This window comes from Xenopus laevis, chromosome 1S (assembly GCF_017654675.1).
Source record: "Xenopus laevis strain J_2021 chromosome 1S, Xenopus_laevis_v10.1, whole genome shotgun sequence".
NCBI classification, from domain to species: Eukaryota; Metazoa; Chordata; class Amphibia; order Anura; family Pipidae; genus Xenopus; species Xenopus laevis.
The window spans coordinates 150107660-150130302 of NC_054372.1; the positions used below are offsets into that span (position 1 = coordinate 150107660).

The 22643-nt window shown below is 37.5% G+C and overlaps 1 protein-coding gene across 5 annotated transcripts in view; it reads left to right on the forward strand.

The window, feature by feature from the left end:
- The first annotated feature begins 1895 nt into the window (after positions 1-1895).
- clip1.S (CAP-Gly domain containing linker protein 1 S homeolog) overlaps positions 1896-22643 on the forward strand; it is a 62576-nt gene continuing 41828 nt past the window's right edge. For 4 of the 5 annotated variants that reach the window (XM_041580365.1, XM_041580363.1, XM_041580366.1 and 1 more), the window contains exons 1-7: positions 7953-8136; positions 10933-11495; positions 16290-16414; positions 18584-18809; positions 19814-20011; positions 20852-20955; positions 21515-21575. In XM_041580365.1, coding sequence (XP_041436299.1) covers positions 8049-8136; positions 10933-11495; positions 16290-16414; positions 18584-18809; positions 19814-20011; positions 20852-20955; positions 21515-21575 — 1365 coding nt within the window. In that variant the 5' untranslated portion in view covers positions 7953-8048. Of the gene's footprint in view, positions 2036-7952; positions 8137-10932; positions 11496-16289; positions 16415-18583; positions 18810-19813; positions 20012-20851; positions 20956-21514; positions 21576-22643 lie in introns of those variants that run through there. The other variant, XM_041580362.1, reaches the window with a different exon arrangement.

Here is a 22643-nt window from a genome sequence, read left to right on the forward strand (position 1 = left end):
GGTATCTACTTATAATTCCTTAAGTGATGTTTAGAGCCTCTCCGTTTTGGTTTTAGGTTTATATAGCATTTGGCACTTGAACACCTTTGGTTTTGAGAAGGCTCTTGGTGCAGGACAAGTCATCGTAACATATTGCCTTTGAGGGTAATTGCTCCCCAAAAATACTCTTCTAAAGGGCCAGATTTTGACTGTGGGCGCACATAGGCCACGTGGTCCTAGTGCCCACTGCCCCCCCCTCGCAAGTGCACCTGCTGGAGCACTGGGCTGCTGTGCGTCCCCAGTGCTCCTAAGCAAGTGGCTGGGCGGCATGCCACCTCTAATATTTTGCCAACCTAGGCCCAGGCCTTTGTGGTTTCGCCACAAATACAGGCCTGCTCTTCTATTAAAACATGCTATTGGGCGCTTGAAACTTAAAACATATCAGGAGGGAGTGGCAGATGTGGTATGCTGACAGAGGGAGGACACTCCCTTGTGATATATTTTAATATAATTTTATTCAATGTCTGTAATGTTGTTTGCTATGATTATTCTGCACTAATAAACACTTGAAGTGAGCTACCTTGCATATGATTTATTTTTTGTACTGAAAGTAAATTATAAAGATCATGGTTACCCATAGATTACTATCATCTGTACTGATCATGGCAAGTGCATACTGACACCGTAATACCCCAGTGTAAAATTTGATCTTCAGTGCCCCATGTACCACCATTTACACTTCTTCATATCTGGGTCTCCTTGCAGCAATGGTTTCTGGGACTTTCTAGAGATTCTTATACCAGTAACTGACCCATACCCACTACCAGTAGCCTGCAACCCAGACCCGCAACCCTCGATTTCCCCCACATATCTGCTACTTGAACTGACCCGCAATAGGTCAAATAACCTTCCGACCTGAGGAAACACGAAACCGGAAGTGACTTCACTTTGGACAAGACGTGATGTCACTCTGGTGCCGAATCTGCACAAAAATAGAAAAAAAAACTACCAGAACCACAGGGGAGGGGTCAAGCCTGCACCTTTGTTGGCTACCCAGCTTGGTTACCCGTGGACTGCCTGCACACCCAGGGAATCGGGGAATTTTAGCCAGAAGCCTGTATATTTTGCAGGTATTCCACAGGTGCCCGACTTGGTGCAGACTCACCACTATGGAAAGCAGTGGGTCTTCAAGTCCCATAATCCATCACTTCACAATAAAACAAAGTGAGGATGAAGGTTTATGCTGCCCCCAACTGAATGAGCCTATTATTATATAGACATATTTATAAAGCACTGTACAATAAATAGGAACCTACAGATTACATACAATAATATAACTCATACAAGAGGTATGTCCCTGTCCCCCTCATAAAAAAGCTTACAATGTAAATGTAGTCAAAGAGGGGTTATACCTTCCCTGGTAGTGCCAGGTTCAAGATGGCTGAAAATGGACAGTTTAGACTTGACTATTCCAAGACCATACAAAGTACATTGCTGATTGGTTGCTCTGGGCAACTGCACTGGTGCAATGTAGCAGCACCTATGTTCCTAAATCTGGAGAAGATATAAAATGACCTTATTACTACTAAGATAAATGTGGTATATACAGATGTGTGTTAAACATCATTGCTCCCTACTACATTTAATTCCTGCAGGGAAAAAATCGCTACTCCAGAGCCACGTATGTTGTGTGAAGTCCATGGCGGAATAAGGAAAGCCCAATGTCCCCAGCCTGAAAGTGTCACGTGACTATGTGCCTCCTACAGTGACGTTACTTGGCAAGAAGGGATCAGAAGACCTCATTGGATTCCTCAATAAACATTAGCGTTTGCCAGCCACACTGCTACCTCCGCATTCCTTCTCTTTCCTGTCTTGCTTTAGCGTCACGCGTCCCGCCCCCTCTCCTGCCCTGGGAAGCTCATGCGCTGTAGCGCGCGCCCGGCTGAGCTGGTGTTGCTGAGAGCGCGCAGTGTGCCAGGTGACCGGTCGGTAGAGCGCGGGGAAGTGCGTGAGTGGCTGCTGCTGCTGTTGTTGCTGCGAGAGCAAAGAGGGGAAGGTGAGTCAGAGCTGCGCGAAGCGATCCAGTCCGCTGGCTGTGGGGAAGATTAGCGTGGGCTTCTGTCATACAAGAGCTACAGTGACAGGTCGGCAGGTAGTAGTAGCAGCAGCAACAGCAGAAGGCCGGCACATGTACAGGCGCTGCTTCCCTGATGGTTGGGGGAGAGGCCTACACACAGGGGCACATTAATGCAGGATTCGGACGATTTCGGCTCCTGGATCATAGTCACGTGACAGCAAATCACTAAAAGCTCCGGATATAAGAACAGTCCATTGGCCCTTCCGCTTGGAAATACACAGTAAAAAGCTTCCTGCGCTCACAAGTAGCAGCTCTATGTGTATAGCAATGTGTATATACGGTACATACCGTAACGCGCCAAGGACCATACGTGCCTTGTTGTTTGTCCACCTGCGTGTCCGGCCAAGCTTTCAGTAGCTGAGGAGTCGCACAGAGCAGCCGAGTGTGTCTGTAACCTGCCTGTGAGTGGCATTGCTAGACCACCAGTGCAAGTCTTTTCCTTCATGTTTACTGTGTGAAATGGGACTGGTGCCTCAACATACTTACATACTCCTTTCCATTTGCTCATGTCCCATACACATACTTATATTTTATATAAAAAGCCAACTAGTCTCTAAGGTTGACACCTGTTCAGTCACACTGATACAATATATAATAGAGAACATGGCAATAGGAAGGCTGACACTTTTACATGACAAGGTAACTACTTTACTGGTTTGACATACATGCCTTCCATTTGTCTGCTACAGGAATTGGTGCAGCAAGTAGCACACAAAAGTACCATACAATCTATTCCTCTCTATGCAACTGTCCTAGAAGTGCTCCTAGTGTTGGTATTTAAAGGGGAACTCCACACAAACATAACTTTAGCTTTTTGAAATTTAAACATTTCAAGTAACTTTGCATTATACATTAATTAAAAAATATGCAGACTTTTTTAAAGGTTTGGAACAGTTCCCTAAGCCTAGCCCCTGCTCTCCTGCTGACCTGTCTGACTACTTTGCTGAGCTGGCTGACTATTGTTACTTTGTATCAACAGCCAGCTGTCCTCAGCCTGCATCCTCCAAATCCCACAATTCCCTGCACACGTGATTTCAATAAGGAATGTAACATCATATTGCAATGCATTGTGTGTTATGTAGTTCCTGCATGCTGGCTGTAAGCTGTGTAGAAGTTGTTACAATCTATAACATTAGTGTTTAGCTGATCCTCCTTCCCTGCCAGGATTTCAAATGATGCAGCAAGAGAAGAAATGTTAAACAGCTGGATTTCAGCATAGAAAATGTCATTTATTCATACTTTTTTTGAAGAAACATGTAACTGTGATGAGTATATTAGGGGTTTCTGTGTTATGTGGGCCTCTTTATCAAATTTTGGTTTGGACGCTGGAGTTCCCCTTTAAAAGTATGACGTATGGGTCAGGAAAAACTCAACTTGCACCCTACACTGACCCACAAATATTGTTATTGAAGGAGTTGAACCCAACCCTACCCACGGCTTCCAGCTCTGTACACTGCTTCTGCTCTGCACCTCTGGTTCCTACACAAAGGAATCTTTGGGAACAGAGGAGGCGTGTACTTTTCCAGTCTGACCTGCACCCAACCACAACCCTAAATGGTCAGCCAAATTTCAACCTCGACCCACTCAATCTGCAGGTCCCCTCTGGTTTTGGCTCAAGCCCAATCACTAATTCAAATGCTCTGAGTAGCCCATACAAATTGCATCTAGATTACATTTGGTCTGTAATGTATATAGATCTTCCAGAAAGAACATACTGTATTTACAGGTGTATACCTGCAGAGTAGCTAACTTTTTTTCCAGTAAATATGGTTTCTACTGATAACGGTTCGTTTTGTTTTTCCTTGATACTGTGGGTTTTACTGCACTTTACTGAATTCTATTGATATTGCTGTTTCGTGCTGCCTTTTTATTTTTGTATTTTAATATTTGTCTTGCTTTGAGAATGTTAAGAGAAAATAAAAATCCTTGTTACTGCAGGGGACTCTGGGCACAGTTTTCTCTATACACCCTCAACAAAAATATTAATGCCTAAAGCTATTCACATATCTTCTTGAAACTTTACTTTTAAATCAACAAGTCTTCAGTTAAAGGGAATGTAAATCCCAAAATAGATATTGTGAAAAAAGATATTGTAATAATTTTAATATATCTATATCTATATCTATATCTATATATATCTATATCTATATCTATATCTATATCTATATCTATATATATATATATCATTATTGGTTTTAAATATAGTTGTTAATGTATTGAAAGCAGTGTTTGTCACTCTGTTCTCTGCCCTTCTGAGTTTTGAAACAATGTAGAAGAAGCCAGCTGATTTACAGAAGAATCAAGCAAAGCTGACTTTTTTTTTTGTATCAAGGGACAGACCAATAGTTACAGTTACCAGTACAAATAACTTCAAAACCACTGAAAAGTTTTAATGACTGCCCAGGAAAGTTGTTTGTGAAAATTACTCTTAGAAAACATTTTAGTTTTTTTTTTCGGTGTAACTCCCCTTTAAACTACATAGTTAAGGAATCCAAAAATAGCACAAGGTTTGTCCTGTTTTTTTGGTAGAAGAGACTAGATGCAAACAAGCAAGGCAGTACTGCAATGGAGTATTTTCCTTGTCTGTTAATGTTAAGTGGTTATTTCTCAGGGGTGAGGTAGAAGCTTCAAGACTGGAGGAACCTGTTGTGTTCATTAATTTTTATTGCTGGCCCGGTGCCCTTTTTAGCGTCCATAGCTGTTTGGACTTGAAGAATCTGACGTGGGCTGAGGCTGAGCTGCCAAAAAAAATCCAGCTGTGCTAGCTAGCGAGGACCCACCTAGAAAGAGTGTGTGTTCAGCACCCTGAATAGTAATCAGCTGAATGATCCCACACCCATATCACTTGTAACAAATAGCCACTGTGCTAGCTATTAACTTTGTGTGTAATATTTTACCAGCTGATCCTTAAAGCAGAGATAAACACACCACATATTTTGTGAAATGGGATTGGTGAACAACCCTTAGCTATTATTTTGAAGCCAACTATTTAATTTAGTGCTTGCTTACTTTGGTTTTTTTTATGTAGCTCTGCATAAAATAACAGCAATTTAACTTTATTGTGTGTTTATTTTATTATAGTAAGGCAATAACACATGAGTGCTTCAGTGCATCAGCTCACACTTTAGTTGGTAATTAGTTGGTTCCTAAATATACTATCTAGATAAGAGTAGTGTTATTTGGAAAATGTATGTACAATTTAATATCGCTAAAATGTGCCCCAGCTAATGGATTAATATGTCCAAAAATCCATTAAAGCAGTTAAATGGTTGGGGATATGCATATTTAGAGCGTTATTGATGTGATTGGGTTTATGCTATCAGAATCTGTTGGGCCACGATGAGTGTTTTTAAGTTAAAAATGCATTTTTTTAAATGTGCAAAAAAAAAAACCTACCAATGTGTAAAGAGCTCTTTAAATGAAGAGTATTGCCAAAACATTAAAAGTGGTTTAAAGGACTACAGGTGACAAAGACCTTCAAATATCTAGGGATGATAATCCACTTAGATCACCAAAAATTTTAAGAACGCAATTTGACCCCAATAGTTAAGGCCCTAATAGCTAAGATAGATGTCTGGCAACAGCTGCCTCTCTCCCTTCCTGGTATGATCAACTTATTCAAAATGGTGTTCCTTCCTAAATTTTTGTATGCTCTCCACAATTCACCTGTATAGCCCCCGAGTCCGTGGTTTAAACAATTAGATGCCATAATACGTAAGTTCATATTGGCAGGGGATCATCCACGTATGAGCTTTAAAACGTTACAGGCACAATTGTGGATGGTGCCCCATGCAGACAACCCCTCCACCACACTGGAAGCTACGATAATGGGATCCCTCGAAGCCCTGGCTAAATTGCTTTACAGGGGACCTACAGCACACTACACAATTACTACCCCAATAGCCACAGTGTTTGAGGTATTTAAAAAAGCACTCAAAAGGCGAGGCCAGTGTGGTCCAGATAGACGCCTTTGTGGGGAAATGGATCGCTGCTGCACCTCAGTGCTCTACCCAACATCAACAGTTGGGCCAGCTGAAGGATAAAAACTCTGATAAAAACCGCTACCACCTATCTAACTCCATGTTCTTTCGCTACCTACAATTAAGGCACGCCTTTAGAACTCCATTCCACCCTTTCATATAAGCTGTGAAGCCAGCCAACCTTCTAAACTGTTGATGAGTTGTTAGTTGATAGCATCAGAGAAATATCGGCAACCAATGTATCTATGGGCACAAAAACTGAGACAGACATTAGTAAATCTTCAGAGCATGGTCTGTAGGGGCTGCATGTTCAGTTTATGTATACATTTAGGCAGCAATCTGGTCTAAAAATCTGAAAATCAAATTAATTGATTGCATTTAAAAAAACAGTAAATGTAAAGCGACTGAAGAAAAGTAATTATATTTAGTTGAAGTAAAGGTGAATTTAATTGGCAGTAGGGATGCACTGAATTGATAATGTTTTCAGTCAAAAACAGAATAATTTCTAAAGTAGCTAGTAAATGTATAACTTACTTTATAGTATATTTAGAGGAGAACTAAACCCCCTGATGTACAGCAGCCTCTCTCAACTGTCCTCTATCTGCCCTTCTAAATGTCCATTTGCCTTTGACTAAATTCTACTAGATTCTGTATATCATGACCTGGATAAATGAGAATCTTCATAGACAAATTGTCATTTTCACAAAGGTAATTTTTTCCCCTGCCAGCGGTGCATGCTAAAAGAACCTGCACTCCAGTTGGGGGAAACAATATATATATATATATTTTTTAAATGGTCCCTGTAAGCACTAGGCCAGAAAGTACATAAGAATACTTTTAAAAGTACAGGTATGGGATCCGTTATTCGGAAACCCGTTATCCAGAAAGCTCCGAATTACGTCAAGACTCCGTCATAATCAAATTATCCAGAATTTAAAAAATTATTTCCTTTTTCTCTGTAATAATAAAACAGGACAGGTATGGGATCTGTTTTCTGGAAACTGATTATCCAGAAAGTTACAAATTATGGAAAGGCCGTCTCCCATAGACTCCATTTTATCCAAATAATCCAATTTCTTTTACAAATGATTTCCTTTTTCTCTGTAATAATAAAACATTTCCTTCTACTTGATACCAACTAAGATATACGTAATCCTTATTGGAAACAAAACCAGCCTATTTGGTTTATTTAATGTATAAATGATTTTCTGGTAGACTTAATGTATGACGATGCCTTTATATACTTTGTGTCTCTTATCTGAAAATAAATTGAACAGCAGTATTGTATCTTATAGAACTCTGTATTTGGTGTAACTGTTGATCAGTCCTGCACATTGACTTTGAGGAATTTTAGCCCATTCCTACATACAGATCAGCTTCAGGTTTTTCTACAATATTTAGTTGTACTGAGGTCAGGACTTTGATTTAGCACTTTATTCTTCTTTAACCATACTTAGGGTGACGGCAATATCTTTTGCTACATAACTACATAACCTAACATTTCCATCAATGCAGGGATCTTCTTCATGTTAAAGATAAGGTCCCTGAATGGATCGATTGATAGTCTGGTAATATTGTTGTTGGGTGAGCATGGGGCTGTTTTTTGTTTGTATGAGTAGAGTATTTCTTTATCTTTGGTTATACATAATTGCCGGGAAGTAGTTTGTGTTGTTTAGGCACACATGCTTTTTTAAAGGTTCTTCTAAGCTAAGCAGGTACTTCAATATCTGGTTTTCTTCCAGTATCTAAAAATGACTGTTTACTGCAAGTTTGTTTTGAGTTTATTCTGTGCTAAGTTAGTATTTACAGCTCATGGTATAGGGATTGTATACTTACCTTTACTTCGTCTTTTACAGTTAACGTTGGACCTTCTGAAGGAAGCAGATGCTGTGGAATCAATGATTACCAAAAGATAACAATTTGTGGGAAATTGTAGCTTTTTCAATGAAAGAATGAGTTCCCTGAAGCCTAGTGGGCTAAAGGCACCTTCCAGAATAGCAAAACCTGGAGCAGTTGCTGCTAAATCATCTGCCGTCACTGGTAAGAGCATCTACTTTAAATTAAATCACTGTGAACTGTGAAGAAAAAATATAACAAGCAAGCAAGAACATAACAAGCAAGAGCACATATATATTAACTGTGAGTTCACTTGCTTTGTATTGTGCAATGCATTCATGGTCAATAGTTTTCAGATAGTTTACCTGAAATAAAGACACTTTTTCAGTTACTTTCTATTTGTGAGTGGTTTCATAATACTGAAGTTTAACGTTTCATTTTTCACATCTTTTTGAAGCAGCTCTGGGAGTGGGATTGATACAATTTTTTGTATATCTTTGGCCATGCTGAGCATAATAATTAAAGGCAGCTGTTAGAATTGATACAAGAGTTGCTAATATTCCACAGATGCTGCTGCTGAGAAATGTATCAACCAATGTAGCAAATTGTAACAGTTCAAAAGCTGCAGCTAGATCCCTGAGCTGCCAGACTGAAACACTAGAGATAGGAGCATTAAACTTGAAAGGGGTTGTTCATCTTTAGTTGTTTTCAGATTGTTCACCAGAAATAGACTTTTTGAATTGCTTTTAATTCTTTTTAAAATTGAACTTTAAAGTTAATGGTGATGACTGCGGGTCATTGAATGCTGGGGTGAAGAGTGACATAAGTGCAGTTTTACTGGAAATAGAGATCAAGCCTTGATCTGTTTCATTATTTGCAATACAGTGTCATTGTATCCTCATTTCATTTGTATATTGAAAATATATATTGATCTAGTAGTGTTTGTATAAGCTCCTTGGTTCTGCTATGTCACCTTGACATCCAGGTGGCCACAGGGGTTCCTGGCCCCCATTCTCTTCTTGTTTCTCCCCCAGAAAGGCGCCAGGTTATTGTGAGCTTGTAGTTTCCAACAATTTTAGGAAATGTATATTTTTTCCCCCCACCAAGCCATCTAGAAAACAATTTAGGATGAGAACACTGCCTGGGAATGCCAAAATGTGAAAATATTCTATATGGATTAGCTCACAATAATTTAAGGGTTTCTAATTTCACTTCAAGGATATGTTATCTTACCCTCCACTGGCATGTAAAGCATGTTAGCCTTGCTTGGTGCTAGCTTGCGTAGGGAACTGACAATAGACATCTGCAGACACCAGAGCCCATAAGCAAACACACTGCAATCTAACCAGGGCTGCTGTTTAAAAAATTTATAGTCATTGTAGGTTTGTCAATTCAACTGAAACCATTTCATTTGTAGATGCTACTGATCCTTTTTAAAAAAAGCTGAATCTATTAAATGTCATGTAGTTTCAAATAGTGATGTGTTTCCAACACCCTCCACATATGTCTCCTGTGAAGCTGTCTGTTTGAGTGAAGTTACTTTTTTGGGACAGATGCTCAGCCACACCAAGATCACATTTCCTAAACAGCCAATTCTTTGCAAAGGAATAACCCATGGACATGAACGAGTGCAGCTGAAGAATTGGTTAGGTTGGTTGTTTTCAAGTCTGTGAAATGCATCTAAAAGGAGCCTAGATATTGTTTTTATAGCCTATCTACATGCTATTAGTAAACTTTGGGAGTTTCTCTGTGTTTTCATCCTCTACCCTTATGTCTTTCGTGTTTGGGTACTGTCATGTGTTCAGATCACTGATATCTGTGCCAGCATTCATAGTCATCTACTCATTGAGAGTCGCTTGCCACTGACTTTAGTGAGAGGGCTGCAAGTAGCCCTTGTCTGTTTTTGTGCTACAATTGGGGTCTGGTGTAATTTGAGGCTATTCAGTGATTCTTCACAAAACATAGAAGGCATTATGGGAATAATCATATGCAAATCTTAAAGGGATCCTGTCATCAGAAAACATGTTTTTTTCAAAACCCATCAGTTAATAGTGCTGCTCCAGCAGAATTCTGCACTGAAATTAATTTCTCAAAAGAACAAACAGATTTTTTTATATTCAATTTTGAAATCTGACATGGGGCTAGACATTTTGTCAAATTCCCAGCTGCCCCTGGTCATGTGACTTGTGCCTGCACTTTAGGAGAGAAATGCTTTCTGGCAGGCTGCTGTTTTTCCTTCTCAATGTAACTGAATGTGTCTCAGTGGGACATGGGTTTTTACTATTGAGTGCTGTTCTTAGATCTCCCGGGCAGCTGTTATCTTGTGTTAGGGAGCTGTTATCTGGTTACCTTCCCATTGTTCTTTTGTTTGGCTGCTGGGGGGAAAAGGGAGGGGGTTGATATCACTCCAACTTGCAGTACAGCAGTAAAGAGTGATTGAAGTTTATCAGAGCACAAGTCACATGACTTGGGGCAGCTGGGAAATTGACAATATGTCTAGCCCCATGTCAGATTTCAAAATTGAATATAAAAAAATCTGTTTGCTCTTTTGAAAAATGGATTTCAGTGCAGAATTCTGCTGGAGCAGCACTATTAACTGATTCATTTTGAAAAAATGTTTTTTCCCCATGACAGTATCCCTTTAATAAACATTGTTTTCACAATTTTTATTGATATGACAAACCTTTAAAAAAATATGAAACCATGACCACAAAAAAAGAGGGGTGAATAATCACGGTAACATTTTTACAAACTAGAAAAATGGGAATTTTAACAAATATATGTATTGCGAAATGTGTTGTTGGTTATTGAATACAATAATTGTGCTGACTGATGTTAAAAAAAAGGCTACCTGCAGCTGCTTGCAGATTTGTATTTATAGTTGAAGGTACTTGTAACCCCATTGTAAGTAAAGATACTTATCATATTGATTTTTCTTGGTGAATTAGTTGATAACAAAAAATGTGTCTTGTGCTTATCTATTTTCTTTGCCTGTTGCAGCCCCAACTGTAAAAACAGCAACAGAAAAACCAGCCCCTGCCCCCCCTTCAGAGACTACAGAAGAATTTGTGGATGATTTTCATGTTGGAGAGAGGGTCTGGGTAAATGGTAATAAACCTGGATGCATTCAGTTCCTTGGTGAGACTCAGTTTGCCCCTGGACAATGGGCGGGAATAGTATTGGACGAAGTCATTGGAAAAAATGATGGTGCTGTGGCTGGTGTTAGATACTTTCAATGTGAAGCCTTGAGAGGAATATTCACAAGGCCATCAAAATTATTACGAAAACCATTGGAAGAGGAGAGCAACGGTACTCAAACTGCTCCTGTTTCCAGATCTACTTCTCCAACCTCTGTGTCTTGTACAAATACATCTCCGGTTGTAACGACTGCTCCAGCCTCAGTAGTGACACCACTAAAAAGCTCCACACCATCTGCAAAGGAATCCTCTACCCCAGCCCAATTAAGCAATCTTACAAGGACAACAAGTGAATCAATATCAAACCTGTCTGAAACAGGATCTGTGAAAAAAGAACGAGAGCTTAAATTAGGTGACAGAGTTTTGGTAAGCCATCTAGTTATTTTAAACTGTCTTTTAGTGGAGTCGATTGTTGTCTCTTTGCCTTTAGCAGGGATTATAGAATGGTTACTTTGCCTATCTCATCCATTACTACAAACATTTTTTCCTTATCTGTATTTATTAGAATGTTACTATTTCTTCTGAAGAGTTCTGGAGAGTTTATTCTGATTATTTAAATATGAACAAAACCTATGTGCATTTAAAGGAAAAGTAAGCCTTTTATTTTAAAATGTCCTAAAATTACTCTGAACAGTACCCAGAATAACATTTCTTCCTTCATTCTGTCGTGTGTAACTTTTGTATCAGAAGCAGCTCAACTTCAACTGAGCTTCTTCCTTGTCTTGCATTAAGCTCAGCCCCCTTTCCTTTTGTGAAACTTTCTCCTACTATGAAGACTTCAAAGAGATGCCTGATTGAATTCAATTGGAGCAGAGGCAGTGAACATTTACAGTAGGCACCTCTTTGAGGTCTTTAGAGTCAAAGGGAGGAGGAGAGCTTAGAACAGGAAAGGGACAGAACTTCACGCTAAACAAGGAAAGTCGTTGAGCTGCTTGTGAAACATTGTGAAAACGCAGAGAGAAAGGTATGTTATTCTATGGGCTGTTTAGGGTAATTTTAGAGAGGGAAAAAAAGTTTACTTATTATTTAAATGTTTGCTGTTTAAAGGAAAGATTGACCTAAAGGCTAACGTAAAATCATATATATACTAGCAGTTCCACATTAGTTTTATTTGCTCTTACATGAAACAGATTTCAAGTCAACCTCCCTAGTGAAACCGGCCTCATTTTGGGAAAAAAAAAACTTTTGTAAAATTGACATTTATTTAATTGATATATTATTTTTACATTTATTATAAAAGGTGGTACTTCAACTTAATGTGTGTGTGATACAGTTGAATGTAAACGTTTGGGTACCTCTTTCTAAACTATATATTTACTTAATTTCATATATGAAAAGTAGAAAGTAACTACTGCAGGAATAAATATGTTAAAAACCACATATTTGTAAAGTTTAATGCCCAGTTACATAATAAACCAAAACATAGGAACAAAGAATATTGTAATTGTGTCGTGCAAAAATGTGAACACCCTTGCACATGTCCAGTGATGGACACTGTTTTTGCAAGGTCCCTGACCCTAATGACCTCATTAGACCTTAATCAACATTTGGCTTTACCTGTTGGCAGTTGTAGAGCTAAATAAAGTCAGACACCCTTTGGGCTATCTCTCGACAACCGTGGGCTTGTCTAAGCAATTTTCTGAGTGATCATCTGAAATTAAGTTAATTGATACAGAAGCTTTTGATGAAAAAATTCAGCAGTAATTGACGAAAACACCTTTTGCAACTGTTAAACATGGGAGTGGATCCATTGTATTTGGGATTGGGTAGCAGCCAGTTGCACAAGAAAAAATTATATGTGTAGAGAATAATGGATGTCGCAAATTCTACATACTGATGTGAAACGTTCAACAAGAAGCTTAATTACTCCTACAAGACAAAGATTTCGGAATGGCCCTTACATTCCCCTGATTTAAACCTAATTGAATATCTGTAGGTTGAACTTAAACTTGATCCATTAGAAATTATTTGCAAAATAAATTACAGGAATAAATTACAGGATTTGGATTAACACACAAATGTTATATGTTGTGTAATTTGGGAGACTCTTACATGTTAAAATAACAACTGTATTTTCCAAATTTTACATATGTGGCTTGGCTAGATTGTTTTTTTTTTTGTCCTATGGTAAAGCATATTAATATATGAGTAGTAGAAGTCACCAAGGAGTTGCTAACCATATAAAAGCACAAGGCATGATGCCAAATGCTTTCACTGATCCCCAAGCTGGATCCAATATACGGTATTTTTATAACAGGATGAAATATATCTTTTCATAATACACCCATTTTTATGTAGAAATATGACATTGATTATTGATGGCTTTGTACATTATCAGATCTCCTTTAATAAACAACTGAAATGCCAACATATCATTACTGTGCTTGGAAAATTAACTCTTCACTTCCTATTTTAACATCCAGCCAGAAGGTCTCATGTCTTTAGGGATCTATTTTTAGTTTGTCAGTTGACATGGATGAATTTTTACTCCACCAGCTGTTATATCTGCTTTCCTTAATTTGAATATAATTAATAAACTTGTCCAGAAATGTAAATGAAAAGCCAGAATGTAAATGAAATCAAAATTTATTGAAGCATGCATAAATTTAGATCGAATTATTTTTTCCAGTGTGATTCCGTTTCCCAAACTGTAGTTTTTATTTATTAGCAATGTAAGCCATTTTCAGTCAAACAAATATTCAAATTAAGAAATCACAGTATTCTCATTTAAAGGAAAAGAAAAAGTTATCTGAGAAACTTTTGTCTTGTTGATTAGTCTGAAGCTCCTCTCCTAAAAGGATCCATTATTTTTCAGGTCCACTTATTCCTTTTGCAGATATTTCTTCCTAAATGTTTGCATGAGGTCTTCTTTTTGTCTCTCTCTTTCCTATACCCCAAAGTAACCAGCATGCAGCATTTTTGAAAAAGTAGGTATCAGGGAGACTTCACAGGGCATGGGAAGTTTGAACTTTGCATGGTCTTGTCCTCTCTGTATTGTTTCAATCTAAATTAGAAAATTTGTTTATATCACCCTGCTTGTAAGGCAGCAGGGGCGATATATAGTGATAGCAGTATCTGGGGACTCAATAGTCCACTGCAGTGAAATGCAGCCCATTTTTTTGAACTAACTAACTTACTAGTAAACTCCTTTTGAATTCAAACTTTCCTTGTCATTAAAGTACTAATAAAACTTTGGACAAATTACACTGTGCTCATTGTCATAGGAATTATGTGCCATTTGCCAATTCCAGTTGCCCAAATTTATTTTTCACAATTCTCTCATGCATCAATCTACGAGTCTTACGGGGAATCTTTTGTACCCTCCACCTCGATTGTGTCCAAACTTAAATGATGAGAGCCAAACACAGGAATCATATTGGTTCTATTTTTGGGTCTCTGTCTTCACTGGCAGGCTACTGTGTCACAAGTAATAGAATAAATGAGAGTAAATTAACAAAAATCAAGAAAAGAATTAGGGATGCACCGAATCCAGGATTCGATTTGGGAATCTGCCTTTTTTCAGCAGGATTCGGATTCCACCGAAATTGCGTTACTTTTTGTCACAAAACAAGGCAGTAAAAAATGTTTCCCCCCTTACCACCCCTAATTTGCATAGGCAAATTAGGATTTGTTCAGTATTCGGCCAAATCTTTCGCGAAGGATTTGGTGGTTCGGCCGAATCCAAAATATTGGATTCGGTGAATCCCTAAAAGGAATTAAAAAAAAAAAAAAAAAGCCCACAAGTTTATTTACATAGATATCATTGATACATTGGTCAACCTACTTTACTTGAAAATTGAAATACTGTATTTTTACAAAAATTTATTTTATCTAAATTAAAAGTAGATCTTTGCCATCTTCAGCTAGGGAAGAAACACAGTTTATAATGCTAATTATGGATAATATAATTCAACTGTTGCACAAATTATTTTCTTTGATGTAGTATCATAAAAGTAACTGCAAATATAATAAGCAAGCTTTCTTGAAAAAATTGCCTCATGTTTTTGACATAAACGTGTTATTTTTTTTTTTTTTTTTTACTGACCTGCCATAGAGTAAATACAGGTAAATAGTTATTCTAATAGGACCTAGATAACAAATGCATTTCCCTCAGGTGAGAACTCATAGTGGTAACAGGCAGGCTTAGTATTTAAGTACAGGATCCCAGACATACTATGACCTTACTGTCCTTACTTTTCAGTGACCAGTAATGGGAGCTTCTGCTTCTTCAACCATGTTTTTAAGCTAATGGGACTTGTGCTCTGATAAACTTCAATCACTCTTTACTGCTGTACTGCAAGTTGGAGTGATATCACCCCCTTCTTTTTTCCCCCCAGCAGCCAAACAAAAGAACAATGGGAAGGTAACCAGATAGCAGCTCCCTAACACAAGATAACAACTGCCTGGTAGATATAAGAACAACACTCAAACCATAATCTGTTGTGTTTAGGAAAACCCAATAAAACATTGTTGAGAAAAAAAAAACACTCAATAGTAAAAACCCATGTCCCACTGAGACACATTCAGTTACATTGAGAAGGAAAAACAGCAGCTTGCCAAAAAGCATTTCTCTCCTAAAGTGCAGGCGCAAGTCACATGACCAATGGATTTCAGTGCAGAATTCTGCTGGAGCAGCACTATTAACTGATTCATTTTGAAAAAATTTTTTTTTCCCAATGACAGTATCCCTTTAAATAGTTTGATGAGATTAGTGCAGTGGGAGACCGTGAGCAAACAATGGCCCTCTGCCTGTGATAAGAGTAGAGTATTTCATAAGCAGAAATAGGTGAATTTTGAGTACTCAAAAATGGAGTGCAGAAACCACTTGAATGTGTTTCATAAATAGGAAGCTTTTTGATAGGGTTAATACAGAGAGACTTTAAACTTGAAAAATTTAGTTTAGGCATATGCAAAATTTTTACTTCCTTGTTTTGTGCCAAAAAGTCACACAATTTCCCTACCCGCCCCTAATTTGCATATGCAAATTAGGATTTGGTTCGACCGGGCAGACGGATTCGGCCAAATCCTGCTGAAAAAGGCAGAATCCTGGCCGAATCCTGGATTCTGTGCATCCCTACTTCCAAGATTTTGAATGTGTTTGTGAATATTTACTAGGACATATCCTTAATAATGGTGGTTTTATGCAACGTCTGTTCACAGGTGAGTGGATCAAAAGCTGGTGTTATTCGTTTTCTGGGAGATACAGATTTTGCCAAAGGAGAATGGTGTGGAGTTGAATTAGATGAGCCTTTGGGAAAAAATGATGGAGCAGTGGCAGGCACAAGGTGAGTGTCACATGTCATTGTTTTTATTTTGGTGAAAAGAACTTGTGTTTTAGTTTTTTAGCTCACTCTTGTATGAAAAAAAACCCATTTTTCTGCATAGTAAAATTCAAAGGGGCAGCATATCCACTCGTGTCAACGTGAATTAATTGGACTTGTACTAAACATGCTTTTTGTCTATTAAAGAAAATAGAAAAAAAAATATATTGTGTGTTAATTTTTGAGCAAACAGGGAACTTGAAGATACTCCATATTTAGTCCTTGCGTTGTAGATAATTAGTCCACAGATGAAAAATCTCTTTACGCAGTGAGATTTGAGCTCCAAGGTAAAGGGTTGTTGGTAATTTGTACAGCTGAAGAGGAATTGAATGTTCTGCTTCCGATTAGGTTGCTCTGTGCCAATAACTCCACTGTGCCAGTAAATCAAAATAATGAAGGATAACTCCAGCAGAATCGCTGCAAAACTTTTATTCCAGTTTGTGGTTACACAGATTATTTGAGCTTTGATGATCTATTTATCATCCTTCAAGGACCAGACATTGAGTAGCTTCAGTTTTCCTGTTTGCCCTACTTATCTTAAGAAATAATGAAAGATGCAAATTTGTTGTAACATTTTAAACATCGTGTTTGTTTGCTTTTTTTCTTCCTTACAGTTGCATAGGCTGTACGCATTGATTATTGTATTTTATTAATATTGTTAAAGAAAACCACTTGTGTAGTAGTTGACAGTTTTACCTTATTAATAAATGTGTTGAGTCATGCACACATACAATAATGGTCAAAATTTTACAGACACCCCATTTAATTAGTAGAATTAGTTATTTTAGACACGCCTGTTGCTGACACAGGTATATGAACACAACCATGTAATCTCAGGCAACAAACGTTGGCAGTAGAATAGATCATGTTGAAGAACTCAACGAATTTCAACATAGTTACATTATAGGAAGGTACCTTTCCAACAAGTTTGTCTGATTTCTGCCCTGCTTGATGTTCCCCTGCCACCTGTAAGTCTAGTTTTTGTATAGTAGCAGCAACTGTTCAGAGAAGAAGTGATAGGCCACACAAATCCAAAGAAAAGGGCTGCTGTGTGTTGAATTTTGTTGTTAATGAAAATAGCATGTACACTCACTGCTCAAGCTCTATTTCATTGATTCCCAAAACTACACCCTGAATGCATATTTACACGCCCAATTGCAATGTAAAATATTTTTTCCCAGTGTAATTATGGGTGCAAGGTAGCCTTCCCTTGTTGCAATTGTGGCCAGTGTATTAAAATGCGTAATTGTTTGTGCACTCCTAAATCGATCACCATTGCAATGAAAATCATCCTTGTCATAAATTGCAATTTCTGTTTGAAGAATATCAACTACTGCTTAAAAAAGCCATTCACATTTTCTGTAAAATATTGATGAATATCTCTGAAAGGTGAAGTAAAACCACTTTTGCAAATTTTTTTGTCAGTTATACGCTCCAGGACACCCCAAACACATTACACCCCCCAATTATTCTAACTTAATGCCTTTAGTGCTTCCTGCAGAGCTGCATGATGCTGGCCACCATGTTTGCTCACATCACTTCCATTCCTAGGTTGAATGGCAGGGATTGAGCAGAACCATACACAGTTTTGCACTTTGGGAGGTGGAAAACAGTTGATGGGGGATGATGATGCTGTTAGAGTGAGGGCCGCAGGGCATGTGTACTGTAGATAAATGGATAAAAATCGCTGGAGAGGTGAAGTTCACCTGTATATTAATTGCTTAGATTGTAATCCTTAATTTATATTGGTTATATTCTTTTGCCGTCTCCATTTCTCTTACAGTTCTGGCTGCTAGATCTTCTGCCGGTTGCTTTAAGTAACTAATCCATTGCATCCCGAGAGCAGTTTAAAGGCCATGTCTAAGAGCTGTATATGATTTTAAAACCACAAAAAACTTTTGAATATACAGAGTATCTGTGTGTTCCAAGTTATGGGACAGGGCTGGGAAAAAAGGAGTTGTTAGTAAAGAATGTAACGTTGTGTAAAAAGGGAAAATACATTTTGGCGGACATCTATGGATAGGTAGGGTGAGTCCTCTCAATCAGTTGTAAATGTTTATTTTACAGGACCTTCAAGAATACATACCATATTTTATGTAATTCTTCTGACAAGTTTGCTTCTTTTGTTTCAAGGTATTTTCAGTGTCAGCCAAAGTATGGTCTTTTTGCACCTGTACATAAAGTTACACGTATTGGGTTTCCTTCAACCACTCCAGCTAAAGCAAAAACCTCCGTAAGAAAAATTGCTACCATGCCCACTACCCCAGCATCACTGAAACGCAGCCCAAGTGCTTCTTCCATAAGTTCCCTGAGCTCCATCTCCTCCTCTGTAAGCAACAAACCAAGTCGCACAGGACTGGTAGGTCATAGATATCTTTATATAATTGAAAAAAATAATGAAAATTGTTTCATATGTATTTCATGTATATAATCATTAAATTGGTATATTATCGACAATATGTATATTATCGACAATTGCTATTACAGTAGCATCCGTTTGTCCTTTGCTTTTCTCTGCTCTGGTGGCTTTGAATTTTGCAATATCTGTATCAGAAGTCAGATTATCAGTAGATCATCAGACCTGTCATGTGTGAAGGAAAAAGGACTTCTGTTCAAAAAGTTAGAAGTCGAGAACAGAAAGGGTCAGACTGGTACTATTTCCAGCTTTCCAGCATTTCGATTACATTCACAACTTTAAATCACTGAAAATGTATAATTAATGTATATTGTTGAGTTGCTTAGAATGATATTTTCTTTCATTAGACAAATTATTTTTGGGTGGTCATCCCCATTAAGGGGCATATTTATTAACAATGGAGACCAATATTACCAATGATGTTACCCATAGCCATAAATCAGATATTTTCTTTTGTTTTCTAACTTATAGGTGACTGTTCACCTATAGCAAAAAACGGACAGAAGTTGCATTCACAAAACATTACCAAATAATAATCATTGAAAATTTGGAATATTGGAAAGCTGCTTAGAATCACAGTTGCTTTTATAATGCAAACATTTATATTTGAATCCCAATGGACATATTCTTGGTTTAGTGAATCCTTTCATTATTATTAAAATAGAATATTCTATGCTTATATTGCATCCCTAATGCCAAATAATTTTTTTGCTTCCTCTGCATGGATGCTCAGGCTTTTTGGAGACTTTTTTGTGCAGCTGCTTCATTTCAGATGCGCCCCCCCCTGATAATGATGATAATTTCATAAGTTGCACTTGACTATAACAGTATCAGCCACCATCTAATTCTAGTTTGGACGTTTCTGTAGGCTTATATTAACACAATTCCCTTATTCTTAGAATTATTATATAATTATAAATATATTTTATTTGATTCTTATTCTCTAGTTAACGGAAACATCTTCCCGATATGCAAGAAAAATTTCTGGCACAACAGCTCTTCAAGAAGCTCTGAAAGAAAAACAGCAACATATCGAACAACTAATGGCTGAAAGGGACATGGAGAGAGCTGAAGTTGCCAAAGCCACAAGTCAAGTAGGAGAGGTTGAACAAGAGTTAACAGTGATACGCCATGGGCATGACCAGGTAAAAGTCATTGTTGGTTTTGTACAAGCCACTTAAACACATTCAGCTTTTGACCTTTTATATAGCCAACTAATCCTAAGATTATTAAGTTATAAGTGTGACACTTAAGATTTTAAATATTAGACTTTTACAATATGTCCATTGGTTTTACAAGCAGTGGGTTAGAAGCTGTTATTGCCCAGCATCTGCAAAATTTTGCTTCACAGATTATTTTTTAAGAATATAAATATAAAAATGAAATTCTCGCATTGCAACAGTTTAACTTATAAGTGGAAAGGTTGGTCGAGTATAACTAACTTTGGAGATGTGACATTAGGTTTTTTTTCCACACAGGTATCTTGCTTTCAAATATCTTTTACTGTTTACCATATTCTGTACTAGTATCTTTCTCTGCATATTTACAGATCAGTTAAACATCAGCAAGCTTCAAATTTTTTTGTTCTGCTGTCCCCTGTATGGCCATCAAAAGTAAACTAGATTTGAGTAACACAAGTGATAACAAGAGCTGCTGTTTTCACCTCTAAAAGTTTTTTGTTATATCAGAGGTTTACATTTCATGTATTTACTTGTGGCTTCACAGCTACTTCTCACTTAATTTCTATAGCTTTTACAAAAACATGTAAAACAGCTTGGGGGGGTGGTTTAAAAAAAAAATGCTCTAGTATTGTAAACACCCTGTTGGTGCAGTTACAATTGCACCAAATATGTTAGGCCAATTATAATGAGAGACTGTTTAGGACCAGTTGTGAGCGGTTGCCTGCCCAGCAAGGCATCAAATGCAGAAAAAGATCATCAATGTATTTTTCATGTGGTTAAATCCCTTTTCTTATTTGCCTTTAGTATGTGGAAGAAATGGAAGCTAAAATGGATCAGTTGCGTGCTTTGGTAGAAGCAGCTGACAGGGAAAAGGTTGAACTTCTAAACCAACTGGAAGAGGAGAAAAGGTGATTATGTGGTAAAAGCAAAAATGCAGTGTTACAAACAAAGGAAAGTTGTGCTCACCACTAATTTTTAAAACCATTAGGCGAGGGTACGAGGCCTCATTGCAGCCCGCCTAATGGTTTAAAAAATTTGTGTTGAGCTTGTTTGTTATTGTTTAAACAGGCGCAGTAGCCAGCTCCATGTTGTAGCTCCCACCCTTTCCAGCTATATTCAGGTGATCCCAGTGGTGGCCAATAAACGGGCAACCATGTTTGGGAGTTTTAACCTTGAAAGCAGCAAGTAAGTTGCAGGTAAAACTTAGTCCCTGTTTAAAAAAGTAAAATAAAGGAATAGAATTCTTAATGAATCAGATGAAAATTGAGCGTAGGACTGGCCAGATATGGGATGACTGTGACGTTGTAATTTTTTAGTGTATTTTTGAATTTTCTTTGATGCACTTAGATCATTATGTTATAGTTTGTATTTGGTACAAGGGAACACAATCATCCAGTCTTTTTCCAAGAAAAAATCTTGCAAGGCTGTCATGGATGCTAACTATATTATGTGATTTTTGTATTCCAGGAGAGTTGAAGATCTTCAGTTCCGTGTTGAAGAAGAGTCTATCACAATGGGTGATTTAGAGGTAAAATATTGCCAGCACATTTTCATTTTTTGCATTAAAATAACATTTTTTTCTGATGGTAATGAGTTCATACCACATGGATGATTATGCAGATTAAGTCAAGCAATTAAATACGGTCAGCGGATTTGTTCAGCTGTAGATTCTAAACCATGATGTACATGTAAAAGGAACAGTCCAAAATGGGACAAAGAGGAGCTATTCTTTCCAGCATTGTCACCATAGATAGAGCTTTACAGAGCTGGCAGATACACTTGAAATCCATCATCCTCACAGGCCAGCAATGCTTCTTGCTTGCTAATGCTTTTCACAATCTATAATCAGTCTGAGTTATAATTTTAAGGTTTGTAAAACTGGAAGTGTCATGGTGCCAATCACCGGTTCTAGTTACTTTGCAAAGAGGCACCTTGCTTGTAGATTACACCAGTTTTATGAACAAAGTTCTGCAATGATTTCCAAATTGATCTGTTGAATGACTTTTCTGTTAATGCTTCCCTAAAGAAATGCTGATTTGATTGACTAAAATAGGTTAATAATTATTACAATACCTAATTACCTTGTTGGGGAGGGGGAACTATTACGTTTATGGCAAATAGGATGCTTTGACCATTGTTATGTTTAGATGGAAAACAGTGGCACAAACAGGTCATCTGTCACTGCTTACCAGAGTACAGTCACAATCACTTATGAAGAGAACTGAAAACATTTTTCTTTAAAAGGGATCTCCATCCAGAAACAGTTTTTTCATAATAAAAGAAAATGTAATTCTAAGTGACATTACTATAAATATTTACTATAAACTATAAACATTACTATAAATATTTATATATAAATAAAGTTTTTGACTGCAAAAGCCCCCTAGAGTGCAACAGCATTTCTATACAATACCTCTGTTAGCACCAGGGCATTATCTCCTTTAAAGTGTGTGCAGCAGCCTCACAGACTTTTAGAAACTGTTGCCTAAATAAAACATTGAAAAAATCTTTCTAGCTCATACAAATATAAAATTGGTAGTAAAATCAGATAAAGCAATCCAGGAGCAACATATATTTCAAAGATTTGTTACATTTT